Source organism: Nyctereutes procyonoides, unplaced genomic scaffold (genome assembly GCF_905146905.1).
Source record: "Nyctereutes procyonoides isolate TBG_1078 unplaced genomic scaffold, NYPRO_anot_genome, whole genome shotgun sequence".
Lineage (NCBI taxonomy): Eukaryota > Metazoa > Chordata > Mammalia > Carnivora > Canidae > Nyctereutes > Nyctereutes procyonoides.
The window spans coordinates 20,075,084-20,092,684 of NW_026575082.1; the positions used below are offsets into that span (position 1 = coordinate 20,075,084).

Sequence of the window (17,601 nt, forward strand, 5' to 3'; positions counted from 1 at the left end):
AAAATCAAGAGTAAGTTTGTTCCCAACTTCCTCTATGGAAAATGATTGGTATAAAATTTGAGATGACCTAAGATGATCTATAGAAAATAGATAAAGTTAGGTAACATGTATGGCTAAAATCCAAACAAATACAGTTGGAACAAACATTTACAATTCTTAAACAGATTTTACTCTCATTGTGTAGAAGAAGGATTTAAAATCAAATGCATGTGAACAAAATAGAGACAAAGAGTGCAAAGATGACCATGAAGGAAGGTACCTTGTGTTCTGAAGGTGTTTGAACCACATCGACTCTCATTTTTAATGTAGTATGCAAGTATTTTCACGTGACAGTATCTATAATTATTACGTACTTATTATATAACGGTTGCTTTGCATATTATCACTCTTTGCAATAAACATGGGACTCATTCTCTATAACTTAATGTTATTTTCCCATTTGGAATTTGAATAGCTTGTCCATGGTTACAGTTACAGGTAAAATCTAGATATTGACTCTCGTTATTGTATTCTTTTTACTTAATCTTTCATAATAGTCAAGGCAAAGAAAATATAAAGATAATTGGTTATGGGCTCTTTTTTCCTCCCATAAAAACTAATCTGAATGTGATCTAGAAGGAAAAAAAGAAGTGCAAGATCAATATCTGAATATATTTCAAGTGAAAAGCAAAATATTAACCTTAAATTACATCATACATGTTTACAGAGAAGGCTTAAATATTTTAATAGAATGATTTTAATATAAAAGGGATTACATCTTTACTATACTCAAACCTGTGGCTACTTTCAGTGATTACAATTTAGAACCGGAAATTTAAGAGATGAAGCCCATTGGGATACCAATAAATAGGAATCAGCACTAGGATAATTATTTGGGTTAACACTGATTGATAAACTTAAAGAGCTACCATGTGATCAAGCCCTGTGAAATTCATGCTTACAAGTTGACATCTTAGATTGAAAAGATAATCATCAATCGAATCAGTCTTTTAAATGGACAAATATAAAAATGGCAAACTGACACCTGATTAGAAAATAGCTATCTGTCACTCTTGTATTTGGAACGAATATAAAAACAGACCAAGAGTGAGTGAGAAATGGTGGGAGCACCGGGTGGGCCTGCCGCTGCCCTGCCTGTAAGTGATGGGGCTTGGGTTATCAGAGGAGACAGCAGTGGCCTGGCGGTGGTGTTAAATATATGAAGGGAGCTTGAAGCACTTATTCCATGGAACTCCAGAAGTTGAAACTAGAATCAGTGGGTGGAATATATAAGGAGACCAACTTGTGATTAAAATGGAACAGGCTGCTTTAGGAGGTAATCAAGGTCTCCTTACATTTGAAGCACCCACATCAACGCTAAATAGCCACCATTCAGAATGTTCTGGGAAGGGACACAGGCACACAGGTGGCAGACGTCTAGCCCTGGACCCTTAGCTACAGCATTCATTTATACTTCTGACGCTCAGGAGTCTTGAAGTCCTTTATATCCTTGCTATATTTTGAAGCTGAGCAATTAGTATGATTTACGTGATCCCTCCCTTTCGCCCTGAGTTATTTCCTTCTGTACTGTTTTGGATTATGTAATGGTGATACTTCATACTAGGTTGCCTTTGGAGAGCATGTGTTTCGTTCGGTTCTGTGAATTTTATTGTTGTCGGTTCAGATTCTTGTTGTTGCATTCTTTGGAAATATTCTTTTAAAACATTGGGCAGCAGAAAAGAGGGAAGATTTTCTGCTTTGTGGGGTTTTTGGTTTTGGATTGGAAAAAAAAAAACTTTTTGATTCGTAGCAGTGTAAATTCGTGGGTAGATACATGTAGTGTCAGACCCACTGTCCTGCAAAAATGTCCACCTAACAGTGGGCTAAGAGAATAACTACTTGGAGATGCAGATGAAAATGTAAGCCACTCGTGTTTCTCTAGGTTTGCAAATGCTTAATGGCTTTGCTTTAAGGCGTAAGCTATAAAGTCAGCAACTGCTGCCTCACTGTCACTTGTGCACCATCTCTGGCCCCCAGAGTGGGTAGTAGTAGTTAATAAAAAGCTCAGCAGTGTGTCTTCCGGACCAAGTCCTCGTGCTCTATTCTGTAATTTTATTCGTGGAAACCTAAAGAGTGTTTACAGTATGGTGTCTTCCTAGGATCAGAATAGTGGAGGGGAAAAAAAAAAAAAAGGAAAACTGTCCAAACACCTTTGCGCAGCAATGATGGCATTACTGGTGTGTTTAATAAAACCTTTATTGGTACATTTTCCGGTGTGGTGGCATTGGCAGAAACGGTCCCCCTTTGGATTTGGAGCTCAGCAGCTGATGAAATGCAGTAAACATTAATTTGGAATGGGCTGCCAGTTTTGGAAAGCCAGGTGACATTTTATTATATTTGTACGAAGCAGGGGCTGTGTCCCACACTGCTGCAGCTTCCGCTGTCAGAGGCTTAGCTGGCATTATGGAAAAAAAAAAAAATGGCAGGCCTGAGAATCTTATCCCCTGAAATGAAAGTCGAATGCCAAATTGAAATTCCTGTAGGATTTCCGATAGCAATGGGGGAATTGAGAAGCCCACAATTAAGCATATGGGCATTAAGATAATTGTCAGATCTGTTGGCGGACATGATAGAAGACAGATGGGCAGGAATCGGCGCGCCCCACTGCCGCACCCTGGGAGCCGACTTGACGTTTACCTGCCCGAGCGGGGAGCAGGGAGCGGGGGTGATTGTCAGGGGCGGACAGAGCGGTTGGTGCTCGGCGGCTGCGGTTGGTGCTCGGCGGCAGGGCCTGCAGGTGCACGCGTGGTCCTTGCGCGCCCTCTAGCGAAAGGCATTTGGGAGTCTCGCTCTGCAGAGGCCCGGCCTCCTCCTGTGGGCCCTTTGCTGCGCCCACCTCGGGGCCCCACTAACCTGTGGCCCCACTAACCTGCGTGGCTCCTGTCCCCCCTCCAGGTCGGGGCCCATCGCGAAGACGGCGTGGCCCTGCGAGGCAGCCACTCCCTCGTGCCCAACCAGGTCCCGGTGCCACAGCTTCCCGTGCAGTCTGCGACGTCCCCTGACCTGAACCCACCCCAGGACCCTTACAGAGGTAGGTGGGCCGGATGCGGGCAGGGCCGGTGCTGAGCCCGGGCTCCCTGGGCGCCCATCCATGCGGAAGCGCTGGCGCAGCACCAGGAGCCAGACTCCGCACCAGGAGGGCAAGCAAATGGGAACGTGGTTCTGGGACGGAGCACGCTAATTGTGTTTCTTCGGGAGCTGTTCTTCTCACACATCCTCTGAAACCCCGGTCCTGTCTCCGCGGGGAAGGACACAGCAACAGCCTGATGAGAGGAAATTTTATTTTAGCTATTTCCACATTTTCCTCATTCGGGTCCTCTAATGTGGTTAGTTGGAGCCTGAAAATGATATTTCCGAATGAAGAGGAAGGAAGGAAATTGTCTCTGTCATTTAAGATCAAAGGAAATGTAGGTACGTTGCAAAACTGGAACTTGGTGGAATGACATCCGCTCTTTTCATCCCGCCCCACAACGATCGCCTCAAACCCCGGACCCCGGGCAGCCCTTGGCGAGCCCGGGGAGGCCCGCCGCGGGGGCCGGGGCTAGCAGACACTCAGATGACATCCTCTCATTCCCCCACCCCCCGACCATGTGTAGAATAAAGATGAGAACGTTCCCACAGGGATATGCAGACGCTTTTTTCTTTTTTCACCTGCTGCTAAACATCGTACAGATCTGCGTGGTGATCACGTATGTGGAGAGATAGGCCAAGGCTTCTTTAAACTTCGGTGTGCAGAGGCGGGACCTGAGGATCTTGTTAAAATGCAGTTTCTGACTCAGTAGGTCTGGGATTCTGCATCTCTCATGGGCTCCAGTGATGAAGGATGCTCGTGGACCACAGACCAAATTTTGAGTGACTACACAGATTGCCAATAGAGGACAGTACCCAACAGACCTGCTTGTACCTTAAGAAAAAGTGGATACAGGCGGGTCGAGGTTTAAAATGCACTGTGATCCTGAAAGCTATAATGTGATCTTGAAAGTTGAGCAGTGATAAAGCTAGAAATGTCTTCGGTGAGCCGCTAACTGCTTTCCATATGTACCACTTCTAAATGCTGATTACTCCTTGACGATAAGAGAAGCCTAATTTCAGAATATCATTAGGGTATCTATTGAAGTCTTGACTGTACATATTTAGCGTACTCCCTGGGAATTATATTTTAAGGACATTTTTCTATTAAATCATTGCATATGGAAGAAACTCAATATAATAGCTGATATTTACTTGGGTTCTTAATCAGAACATTGAGGTGTGTGATTTTCATGATTATGATTTTCATTGCAATTAAGTTGATGTTTTGTAGACAGTGAAATTACCATCTACTCCAAAAGATTGCAAAATAGAATTTAACCTCGGAGCCAATGCGGGGGAAACTTGCTTCCACAGGTGCATTTTTGAAACTTCACCAGATAGCATGAAAAAAAAAAAAAAAAAAACACCGCAGAAGGATCACAGTTCAGCAGCGTGAATTGGCTAGCTGGCAGCCCCACAGTCTGCAGCGTGTGCATCTGGGCCTCGGGTCTTCAGTGGAAGTGTCACCTGGTCTCTTTTTTTCCTGTAGGCATGCCACCGGGATTGCAGGGCCAGAGCGTCTCCTCCGGCAGCTCTGAGATCAAATCCGACGACGAAGGCGATGAGAACCTGCAAGACACGAAATCTTCCGAGGACAAGAAGTTAGATGACGACAAGAAGGATATCAAATCGATTACTAGGTCAAGATCTAGGTAACAGTATATGATACTGTCGCTTCATTTAATTCCTTTATTGGACTTTGATGAAGTGAACAGAACAGGAAGAAACTATTCAGTTTTTTCCTGGCAGGTAAACCTACAAGCCGAAAAGAAAAAATTAAAGGCTTGCTCTAGAGGTACAGAAGTATCATTTAAGGTACCGGTCCTCTAGTGAAGCCTAAAATGTCTTTGCACTTATGAATTTGGACCTCGTGCTCATTGCACGCAGCGTGAACAATTTGTGACCGATTTGAGTGCAAATGGTGGATTGTTTTAAACTATGCTCATTCTGCGAATTTGGTCAGAAATGATCTCTCCAAAATATTTCTAAAAAGAGATCTTAGCCATGCTAAAAACTCAATTGAGGTATATGCAACGATGACTTTTTTCTTCTCTCGAACGGGATAAGATTTCCCAGCTTTATCTTAAACGTGCTGATCTATATAATAATGACAGTACCTGAATTGCTTACTTTTTTCTCCCAGATCCTCCCTTCTACAGAAAATACAACTGCGGGAAAATAGCTTCTGGTTGGTTTCCTAAAATATCCGATATCTTTACATTAGAATCTCTCTCCTGGAATATTAACCCTCACCTGAGGATCAGGTGGTGTGGGAACACTGTGACACCCATCCTCTTTGCCTCAATTCCCGTGGGTTACCGTTTTTATTTATGAACTAAATAAATTGTACTATGAGCACACCTCCCCCTTTTCAAAGCTGTCGTTCTCAGGGTTAGGTCTAACGTCCGTTAGGAATTAAGAACGTGCCACTTTTTTATATTGCCTTTAGAATTACGGGGATATATTTTATTACATGTCCTGCCCAGAGTTCCAAAAATCCTGAAATCTTCATACCCCTTCCCTCCCACCATCCCTGTAGCTTCCCGACTCTTGGCCACGTTGGTGAAATTTTAAGGAGAGGCTTTCACATCCCTACCATCTTCTCTGTCAGTCCGCTCTCCGTTCTTGGTAATTTAACTAGTGGCCGTGACTGACACGTATCCAGAGATTCCTAGAGGTTTCAGTACAACGTTTTAACTTGCTATTAAGAACCATCTTATTTTAGAAGGTCACTCTCATGACATTTACTTATGCCTCTACGCCTGTGCTGTAAGGCAGCGCCAGGCAGTTTTCTTTGCGTGACCAATCTATTTATTATTTATAAGTGAATAGCCAACCCTAATTAGTTATTAGCCTGACTACCTCTGGAAAACAAGTTCCCACTTTCAGGCCCACTTTGTGAAAGTGGTGGCAACCTGTTCTGTGTTTCAAAACGTTACCCGAATTTTTACTTCAGGACGGGCCCAGCAGAGACTTGTCTCCATCCTCCGTTTCCTCTTCGTTTTCTTTTATGGTGTCCTGCTTGTGTAGTGGGATGTGGATGTGGATTAATGGTAACCTTGGCTTCCTCGCCGCCATCCCACGGGGGAGGGGAAGGAGGGTTTGGTAGAAGTGAAGAGGATCAGATGGCTCAGAGAGAGAACTTTCTCCCACTGGTTCAGTTCAGTTGTGTGCCCACCAACACGCATCTGTGGCAGACGGTCCCGTCTGGAAGGGAGTTTAACCTATGGGGAGATGAGCCAAGGCTTAAAGCATCTTTCTTTGGTGCCTTCCTCTTCCCCTCCTTTACAAGTGTTCCTGGCTCACCTACGTCACCTGCGTTTGCAACATGTGCTTGCAGCCCGAGAATACCACTCCCATTTTTGATTGATTGAAGCTTCTTGGCTATAATTGGTCCTTATTGCAATTTGGAAGCTACCCAGGGATTATCCAGAGTGGAAGATTCAGAGCCATAGGTGTCAAGCCAGCATTCACTAAGTGTACATTGAATTGACTAGATAACTTACCCCATGTCTTCCTGACCTAAAATGTTGTGATTAACATCTTTATTCTGTGAACATTTCAGATTCGTGGAGTATTCAAGTAGAGGTTAACCTTCACGGTCCTTTAGATTAACACTTGAACTTCTAGATCAACATCCTTCCAGATGGTCACCCCCATGTTGTTTCATATAACAAGGAGGCTGTTGCTTTCTTATTGTTTATTTTTCATTTGTTTATTTTTTATCTCTGTGACACCTCTTACACCCAAAAAGTTTCTTGCTCATGTTAACTGAAACTATACCACTCAGAGTTCTCTGTTCTATGCTGCCTTTCTGAGACTATGCATCTCCCGTGCCTCTGTTATATGATCATCCATGAAGCATTTGAAGCCCTGATGTCATGAAAATCTTCCTTATAAGACATGCTTTCATTTGACCCATCATCCTGTTTGCCCTCCATTCAGGTTTCTCATTTGTCAGCATGACACCCAGAAGCAGACAGAAGTACTCTTGCCTTTCCAGACTCTACTGGGTCCAAGCATGTTTTTGCTATGAATCACATCATATTTTGGTTCTCATGATCAGGGATGAGCTTTTGGGCTTCATTCTTGACTCACAGTGAGATCATGGTCATTTATAACGAGTGGGTGTCTGGTATTTGTTTCATCTTGTTTGTTTTGCACAGTGGATGTCAACTCCGGTTTTCCCAACCTGTTTTGGGGATGGCAAACATCCATGATCTTAAAAGCCTTGGAGACCATGATGTTTTTAGCCTTTGTTATTTAATGCATGGAGAAAATGGCTCAGATACATTAAGCGGATTGGCCCAGCCTTCAAAGCTAGTTAATAGTGAAACAAGTGGACAGAAGCTCCCTGTCTTCGCTCTCATGGTTCTGGTGTGTTGAATGTAGGACCTTCTTACTCCTGTCTGGCTGCATCATGTTCATTCTGACCTCTCCAGATCTCTTTTTCAAACACTTGTTTTCCTCGGGTTTCAGGTATGAACGTATGAAAGTTAAAAACAGCAACAACAACACACACACATTTTAGCCTAAAGTGCTCTGCTCTGAGGCCATGCAGAAGAGCTTCCAGGCTAAGCTGACCGTGGCCCCGCTGTGCAGAGCACAGCCTCATTGATGAAAGCCGCGTGTGCCCTTGTTCCCCCTGCGTCAGCATGGGCGCGCTCTGGGCCCTGATGTCCACCTCTCCCGTTTTGTTTGGGTTGAGTGGGAGGAACCAAATGTCCTGTGCATGGATTGTCCCCTCCATCTCTAGCAGTCCCAAGTCAATGGGTGTGAAGCTCCGCCACAGACAGCGCCGGCGATGGACACGTTCCCCGACAACTCTGGAAGAAGACAAAACTAATTTAGATACCTTCTTTTTCCCCACACCGTTAGAAAATGTCGCATCCCTTCTGTCCCACAGCAATAACGATGACGAGGACCTGACCCCGGAGCAGAAGGCGGAGCGCGAGAAGGAGCGGAGGATGGCCAACAACGCCCGCGAGCGCCTGCGCGTCCGCGACATCAACGAGGCTTTCAAGGAGCTCGGCCGCATGGTGCAGCTCCACCTCAAGAGTGACAAGCCCCAGACCAAGCTCCTGATCCTCCACCAGGCCGTGGCCGTCATCCTCAGTCTGGAGCAGCAAGTTCGAGGTCAGTGCCAGCCCACCACCTCCTGGCAGCAGGCACGGGAGCTTGGGGCCGCAGCGAGCGGGAGTGGATGGACATGCCAGGCCTCAAGAGCAGGAGCAGAGGAGCAGACCCTTAAGCATTGCTCAGAGCGGTGGGCCCGGTGCAGAGCACGTCTGAACCTGGGCAGCAACCCTTTCTCCCGTAATTAAGTTGCCCTTACCTGCTAAGACTGCGCTGTGACGTTTCCACGTGCACTCTCAGCAGTTGAGGTTGGGTGTATTGGTTGTGCCAACTTTCTTATTCTGAGAAGTGGCTGTGCCAGGGCACCAAGCAGTTCAACTTGTACCAGTGACTGCCCAGACAGGTCGCAGTAGTGAGCCTTTCCCAGCCCTTGCTTTTGCCCTGTAATAGTAGAAACACAGAAAAAAAGGGTCAACAGATGTGCAGAGTAGTGCCTTCCTGCCCTCCACCAGGAGCCCTGGCACTAAATGACTGCTCTGCTTCAATCTTCCACAGAAAGGAATCTGAATCCGAAAGCCGCGTGTCTGAAAAGAAGGGAGGAAGAGAAGGTGTCCTCAGAGCCTCCCCCGCTCTCCTTGGCGGGCCCGCACCCTGGAATGGGAGATGCGTCAAACCACATGGGACAGATGTAAAAGGGCAAGTTTGTTCTCAGCCATTTTGGAAACCTTTTCCCTTGTCCTTCCCTCCTCACCAAGGCACCAGCCGTGAAAGTCCACTTCTGCTCGAATAAACACATTTTTCCCAGGAATTTAAAAAAAAAAAAAAGAAGAGTTTAAAAATTAAAAAAAAAAAAAAAAAAAAAACCTTAACTTCTGCTATAAGTGTATTAATTGATTCTCCTCTCTTTTTTCCTTCTCAGGTCCAAGCTGCCACATTGCTTCATTAATACAGAGACCACTTCCTTAACAGCTGTATTATCTTAAACCCACATAAACACTTCTCCTTCACCCCTTTTTTTGTAATATAAGACAAGTCTGAGTAGTTATGAATCGCAGACGCAAGAGGTTTCAGCATTCCCAATTATCAAAAAACCGAAAAACACACAAAAAAAAAAAAGAAAGAAAAAAGTGCGACTTGAGGGGTGACCCTCTAACATATCATTCAGAATGTGCAAAGCGGCGTGTGCAGGCTGAGACGCAGCCCAGAGACTGAATGGCAATCTTTCCACACTGTGGAACAATGCATTTGTGCCTAAACTTCTTTTGGAGAAAAAAAAATATAATTAATTTGTAAGTCTGAAAAAAAAAATATTTAATTTAAAAAATTGTAAACTTGCAATAATGAAAAAGTGTACTTCTGAAGAAAACCACATGAACGTTTTTGTTGGTATTGAAGTCAGCTAGTGTTTATAATTACTGGATATTGAATAAGGGAAGCCCGGCTGCCCTCGTAACAAAACCAGCAAACGTCCTGATGACAACGAAGTGATGACATTAGCCATTCCTTAGGGTAGGAGGAACAGATGGATCTTATAGACCTATGACAAATATATATATAAATATATATATAAATATATATTAAAAATTTAGTGACTATGGTAAGCTTTTGTTCATTTGTTTCAGACTTTTTTCTCCTGTAAAAAAATAGTACTGATTAACTTTTTTAAAAGAAAGATTTTACTGTAAATACAGATTTTTTTGTTGGTTTTTTTTTTTTGTTGTTTCTGTTTCTGGGTTGTTTGTTTTTTTTTTTTTTTTTTTTTTTTTTGGTTTTTGTTTTTGGTTTTTTTTTTCTTTCCTTTTTTTTTTTTTTTTTTTTTTTTTGGTCTTATTCTTGTCCCTTCCCCTGGTTTGTTATTGTCACCTGTAGTACCAACTCTGCTTCTGGAGGGGTAGTGCAGGATAAAATGCTGACTCCGATGTTGCTTTTCATTCATAAATAAGTAGAAAGTTGTTTCTCCAGTCTTTTGGGAACACAGGACTTAAAAGTCACATCATGTGTAGATATTACAAGCAGCATTACCAAGACATGGCAAAAAGAGTTTGTCTGAACTGTAATGTTGCGTTTGTGACCCTATTCTGGGATTTTCAGAGGTACAAGGTTAGAATGCTACAATGTTACCACTGTGCCTTCCAATGTTTATATCATCGGAAACATAACATAATCAAAGTGGCTGTGATTTAACAAAATGATTCAAGTGTTACCTACATGTGTAGCCGAAGTAGTGTGCAGTGAGGCGTTTCTGAATACATGGTCAGATTTTTGGAAAAAAACAAAAACAAAAAAAACAAGTAAAGTTCAAAAACCATCAAATGAGAAAATTGCAAGTAGTGTGACAGAGCTGATTGATTTTGTTGCTTTCTTGATTTTTTGTTTTCAAAATGGGTTTACTAAGATGTAGATGACTTAACTGCCTCCTCCTTCGTCTGAAAAAATGCCAATATTCAATCATCATGCAGCATTATAACAAGCCTTATAAGTCCTAAAGCATTAAGTTGCACTTTCTTGAGGAGGGGTAGTGCAGTATTTCTCTGGCCAGTATGAATGAAGTTTATACTTAACATATTTGATAGATCAAGCTATGGCACAGCAACTCATCAGATAGCTAGCTTTGACGTCTGGGCACAATTGAACCAACTTCCATCGTGAATCTTTATAATGATTGACTTTGGTGTATAGTGCAGTAAACAAATAGTGCTCCTAGTTAAGTATTTGTCAGCATCCTTTTGTCTCTAACTCGTTTCTATTTTTACAGCCACACAATCTTGGCATGTATTAAGAGAAAAAAAAAAATCCCTGTTCAAGTAGTTTTTCCACCTATCAGCACTGAGTAAATGCCATAAATCCATCGAAATGGTCTAAATGTTCCATCTGTTCTCCTGTTTTGCCAGTTATATAGTAATGAAATACATTTGTAAATTTTATGCAACAAATGGCAAACGTATCATTATTTTGAAATTGTGTATGTAAAAGTTATATTTTTACATGTAGACTCTTGTTATTATGTGTTTTAATACATTGTATCAGTTTTTGTTGTTTTTTTTTTTTAACTGTGTGGTTTAAAAAACGTCTCATTTAAATGAAATAGTGAGCTACAGGAATCTGAATTTTATGTTCATTTCCGAAAATGTAAGAACAAATAAGATAGTTACCACGTGGTCATCTTTTACAAACCCATAAACATTTTGATGAGCTGTGTGTGTGTTGAAAACTGTAAATATGTTCAGTAGCGATAAAACGAAAATACTTTGATTTGTTGATAAGTTCCTAAAATGTGGAGGTGGATTAAAACCTTAGGAGAATAGCAGAAATCAAACTTCATGGAGTTATTTTGAGGCTTTCCTACGAAATGTATGAACAAAGGGGCTCAAAGAAAGGCATGGAAGACAACGATGTATACTCTCCCCTCCTCCCGAACAATGGAAACCATGTGTACTTGTTCCTTCAGTATGTTAAAGATTTCCTTTTAGTGGTACATTCTGCACTCATTTTGTATAGTCTACCAAGGCGGGTATCCCTAGGAACAATATTATATAGGAAGCAGGTATACTCTGATCACATTCAGGATAAGTGTACAGAAGAAAATACGGTGTTTACTCTTTAGGGAACTGGAAACACTCCCTGCATTGATGTACATTTTAAGAATGGCACTTTTGATACATGTTATCATAAAGGTGCTTAATAGAGCTGATTTAAAGTTTTTCAAACCTGTAAGCAAAGCAAAAAAAAAAATTAAATTGTAGTGGATTATTTTTTAAATTGGTGCTTTATATTTTGTTCTCACTGAAACAGAGTAAAAGCTGCAATTTATTGCTCACCAGCTTTGACGTATTCATTACTCAGTAATGTAATACCTCTATTGTTGAATTCCCTTTGGAAATAAGCGAAAAACTTTCTAGTGGCCACCAAAAGCTGCTCACTACTTTTGCTTGGTGGAGAAACATGATCTGCACCTATACCTATTAATTGGGTTGTGTCCCCATTTAAACAAAAAAAAAAAAAAAAAGGAACGAAAAAAAAACGGTGAAAGGGAATGTGGCCTTTTTTAGTGTGTTTTTTCTTGTCGTTAAGTTTTGTCATTATCAAACCCAGGTAAGATATTGGTATCCTGCGCTGGATTTTCGAATGATATATTAGCAGAAGACAGTTAGGATTAAAGTACTATACAAAATTTCATAAGGGTCCATACTATATACCGCATATCTGATGCCACTTAGGCTGGGGATCTGTTGAAGAGACTTGGACTTTAAAAGCAACTTGGAACAGTTGATCCACCTCCACATTGAAGTAATTTATGAATATGCAGAATAGGGATCTGTTCATCTAGAAACTTTTACCATTTGTCTTCTGTGTAGCTGCAAGGAACACTAATGTTTATACAACTGTCAGTCCACCCAGTAACACAACTGGTTCTGATTCAGTCTTCCGATTCCTTTTCGTTTTTCGCTTTTTCCTATTTCTTGATTTTTTTTTTTTATTCGTGATCTTTATTTTGATGAGGGGTTGTGGGGGGCGGGGAGGGAGTTGAACCAAGACTCGGGGTTAAGAGGATTTTCGTCTTGGATCCAACAAGCAGAATATGATCTGTGTCCAAAAGTGAACTTGTCAGGAATGAAACAATTTCAGCATAAACAAGCACAAAAATTTAGTCTGCTGGCTGACTGGAAACAAAAAAAAAAAACAAAAAACAAAAAACAAAAAAAAAGGTCAAGATGGAATATGATGAATTCCAACACAATGGGGCACCAAGGCCTTTAGGCCTCTCTTTTGATTTTGCTTTGGTTTTGTTTGTTTTTCTTTAGAGACATGCTCTTTCTCATGGGACTTGAAGTGGACTCATCTTTGTGCAGTGCTGGTTTTGCCATACTCATTTCAAGTATTATAGACATATGTAATGGTGAAAATATATGAACTGTGGCCTTTTTCATTCTTGTTACTTGTGATGCAATTAAGTGAAGATAAGAAAAAAAAAAGCAGAGATTTACCATGTATCAGTGCCTGGCTTTTTGTTAATAAAGCTTTGTTTGTCTAGTGCTCTTTTTGCTATAAAATAGACTGTAGTACACCCTAGTAGGAAAAAAAACTAAATTTAAAAATAAAAAATATATTTGGCTTATTTTTCGCAGGAGCAATCCTTTTATACCATGAATATTACAAAAAAAAAATTGTCAGATTCTGAATATTTCTTCTTTGTAGATTTTTGGAATCATTATGAGTAAAAGTTTGTTACTTTATTTTACTATTTAAAAGATGTTATTTTACCATGTGTTACTGAGATGAAACTGTATGGTAGCTTTTTTTTGTTTTGTTTTTGTTTTTGTTTTTGTTTTTAGTTGTAGGTCGCAGCGGGGAAATTTTTTGCGACTGTACACATAGCTGCAGCATTAAAAACTAAAAAAAAATTGTTAAAAAAAGAAAAAAAGGGAAAACATTTCAAAAAAAAAAAAGATAAACAGTTACACCTTGTTTTCAATGTGTGGCTGAGTGCCTCGATTTTTTCATGTTTTTGGTGTATTTCTGATTTGTAGAAGTGTCCAAACAGGTTGTGTGCTGGAGTTCCTTCAAGACAAAACAAACCCAGCTTGGTCTAGGCCATTACCTGTTTCCCATCTGTAGTTACTCGATGAAGTCATGTACATGACCGTTCTGTAGCAATAAATGTGCCATTTTTATAAACTGTTTCTGACACTTGTTTCATTTCATTTTGCATTGTCCATATAGCTCTGATTCTCTTCTGTCGGTAAAACCACATCTATATTTCATTTTCCAAGTGTTGGAGGTATTGACAGCTTAACAAACAAAACATACAAAAAAAATTTACAGAAACAAATTGAAAAGCAAAGCACATGATTGACCAAGGAGGAGATGCCCTTAATGAAAATGGAACGGGATGCATGCAAAACAAAAAGAAAACTGTCTTAGAGGATTAAATTAATTGAAGGAATAGAATTAATGTGCGTGTCACACTGAAGCTATGCATTTGAAGAGCTCTGAACTGCGCCAGCGTTTTCGGCTCTGCTGCAGCTTTGCTAAGTCAGGTCAGCCTTAACCATTCGGATCAGTTGGTCGACTTTGGCAGAACCTTCTCAGCTAGATCCTTTCAGTTAAAAATCTAAGATGATTTATTTTGTATCACTTTGTGAAGAGCTGGATATTGTCAACCACGAGTAATATGACACTGTATTTATAAATTTCTCAAACTATGCCCACCCCACCATTTCTGGTTGACTCTGTTGACTCTTAATCCAGATGTAAACAACCAGATGTGTTTTTTTTTTCCTAAACTTGTACAAATGGACGCGTGTCACCTATGATGGGAGGGGAAAAATGTACAGATTAAAATTATTCAGTGTTATGTACTGTAAGTTAATATTTTTGTAGAATGGACATCAGTCTACTTGGCAAGACTTGGAGGCTGTTTCAACATTGCATTGTAGAAATGTAAAGTAATGTATGCAATGGAAAGGAAAGCCTGTGGTAGATGAGCACTTCGTAACAGAATGTTCTAAACGAGTACGTGGTTTTGGGGATGTCTCCATATTGCTCTTGTATTCTTTCTAATGGAGTTTAGTGACTAGTTTACCTGAAGGAAACTGTTATAACGCCATTTGGTTCACATGTGAAGTGCCCTCCATAGCCAAATGTTGGGATTTTTTTTTTTTTTGGTTGGACTGTTTGCAGATATTTAAATTTTATGAACTTTCCAAAGATTTTGGTTGATAACCCCTTTTTTTCTTCCAAATGATTTGAGATGTTCTTATGTTCTTACTGTGTGTTTTAAATATATATAAAAGAGCCACAAGCATTTAGTCTTTTAGTTATTATATTTGACCATATAACTAAAAAGGGGGAAATGAGCTTGGGCACCACTTCAGTGTCTCTTATGTAGTCTATTAACATTACATTTTATTTAAAAGGACCACATTACACTTAAGTTTCAACTCTGGGTCATTTTTCAAGGGAAGTTAAATTGCCGGAAAAACTAAAATATTCAAAAGCTAAGAAGATCCCTACAATGTTAGAAATGAAGAAAGGAAGGATATCGGGATGAATTGAAACAGGGAATCATTTTTTGCCTTGTAATTGGACCCACTCATATAAAACCAAGTAAAAATTTAAGCTTCAATTGTAGACCACTTTTCTCTTGACTAACAGCCCAAGACATACATTTGTGAGCCACTTTTAAAGGAGACCATGAAAACAACAACAAAACCGGTGTGCTGCTTACATCCAAATCACTCCCAGGGCCACACATTTCAATTGCACTTGGGACTCATGTTCAATAAAGCATGCTCCTACTTCAAACTACTTACATGTCCATATGTTCACTGGTCATAGCATGTGTGATAAAGAAATACGGACAGTTTTAAAGGACTAGGAGGACAGGAGAGCCAGAGTTACCTTGGTATTCCTGAGAGATCCTTTAAATCGGGAGGGTTTGATGAACAAATGTGGCCTCAGATCTTTGGGAAAAGAAGACTCAGGGCCACAGCTGGGGAAAAACACTAGTTACCAGTGTAAGTACACTGAGGGACAGCTCTGGAAATACATTGGGTGCTATGGAGTCAAAACAGTCAATCGGGCTGCATTACCTAGGTATTTTCTTTGAATGCTAGACATTAGGTTCCTGAGTTTATACCTAAATATAGCAAGTATCTTATGGTTTAGGCTTTTTGCCATGGAAAGTGTGTGCCTAAAACAGTGCTGCTTTGACAGGTTTGAGTCAAGGACCCTTAAAAGATGAATGAAACCCTGTATAGAGCGAAATACCCACATACGCAATATCATATTCAGTTTTAAGGTGTTGATGAATCTCTCTAGAATCTAGGCATGGACATTTGTACATGGATCGTAACTTAAGAAAATCTGGTATCTAGTGACTAAAGCTTCAGTGCTTGAACAAGGAATAGAACAATCCATTCACCTTGATTGAGGTGGCTGAGCTTAGCCAGAAGTAGACTGGTATCTGGCTTACTGGGTAAAAGAAAGACCTTTTGTGTAGCACAGAAAATAATACAGTCCTCATTCACATCTGTTACACTATATTTAGAAGTCAAATGGCTTTGACGTTGGCATGAACATTTTTGTAAGAGGAAGCAGAAACTTGCCAAGTGCAAAGTGAAAATGCTCATGCAGAATCAGACCTGCTGGCTTGAGATTTTTGATGGTAACCAGCCCATGGGTGAGGAACTCTTACTCTTAAGCAAAAATGACAAAATTTTAGAGCATAGGGCAACTTGGTTTTTGAAAGGAATTGTCTTACTTTTACATACCCTTATTTATGAGTTAGGTTAGGCCATTTTAAAAATGAAGAAATGAAGTCCGTGTGACATGCTGAAGTCCTCAGAGCTAACAAAGTGCCAGTCTCCTGACTTTGAGCCCAGTGGTCACTCCCAAATGACCAGTTTGGCTTCATATTTTAACATGACCCCCCCATTGGCTGTAGCCAGGTACATTTTTTTTTGTTTTGCTTTTATCTTTCCTGCTGCCTTTTCATGATTTTTTTTTTATAGGAGACTTTCTAAACTTCTCTGCAGTTCTCATGTTCAACCTCGTATTACAAATTGTTAGGATATAACTAGATGTGAGAATAAGAGACTGCTAGCCAAACTAAAATTTGCACTCTGGCCCACTTTTTTTTTTTAAATAAACTTTCTATTCTGGAATAACTTTAGATTTATAGAACAGTTGCAAAGATAATACATAGCATTCCCATAAACCCTTCACCCAGCTTCTCCTAAGGGTAAAATATTACATGACCATGGCACATTTGTCAAAACTAAAAAAATTAACATTACTACTTTATTTGAATTTCACTAGTTTTTCACTAGGATCCCTTTTCTGTTCCAAAATTTAATCCGGGAACCTACTTTGCTGCAGGATCTGGCCTACTTTGAGTCTGAGTGCTAACAGAGGCAGCATGACTGGACTCTGCGCAGCATCTCATGGTCCTCAGGGTCTTATCAAAATGAATAACATGCACACAACACCCAACTGAACTATAGTAAAAAGCCGGAGCTGACTCACCTTCTAGAGCTCCTCTCGTTTATTGCCTTCTCTCGGAAATCCACCCCTCTTTAATGACAGGTAGTGAGCAGTAAGAAGACAAGTAGAAAGAGTAAGGGGAGATGTACAATACCCACAAACTGAAAAGTGTAAATAGGGAATCATATGTGATTCACTTATCGATGAACTTATTACTGAGTAACACCTGGGTCAAAAGCACTGGCAGAGCTAAAAGGTAGCTGTCCCCACCTTGGAGAAGTCCAGTTGGAAGACAACAGATGGATCTGTATGTATGACCAGCAGTAATTTCCATAAGGCCCCGGGCACACCAGGCTGAGGAGCCATGGAGAAAGGCATGGTGGTTCCATAGCAGACAGGACATCTGTAAAAATGACCCTGAGACATGAG

The 17,601-nt window shown here is 40.7% G+C and overlaps 1 protein-coding gene across 20 annotated transcripts in view; it reads left to right on the forward strand.

The window, feature by feature from the left end:
• Nucleotides 1-9,913, forward strand: part of LOC129514588 (transcription factor 4) — a 356,507-nt gene extending 346,594 nt beyond the window's left edge. For 14 of the 20 annotated variants that reach the window (XM_055333282.1, XM_055333281.1, XM_055333297.1 and 11 more), the window contains 5 exons: nt 2,935-3,070; nt 4,601-4,763; nt 8,018-8,247; nt 8,743-8,883; nt 9,107-9,913. In XM_055333282.1, coding sequence (XP_055189257.1) covers nt 2,935-3,070; nt 4,601-4,763; nt 8,018-8,247; nt 8,743-8,879 — 666 coding nt within the window. In that variant the 3' untranslated portion in view covers nt 8,880-8,883; nt 9,107-9,913. The remainder of the gene's footprint in view (nt 1-2,934; nt 3,071-4,600; nt 4,764-8,017; nt 8,248-8,742; nt 8,884-9,106) is intronic. The other 6 variants (XM_055333286.1, XM_055333284.1, XM_055333283.1 and 3 more) reach the window with 1 other exon arrangement.
• Nucleotides 9,914-17,601: the final 7,688 nt, after the last annotated feature.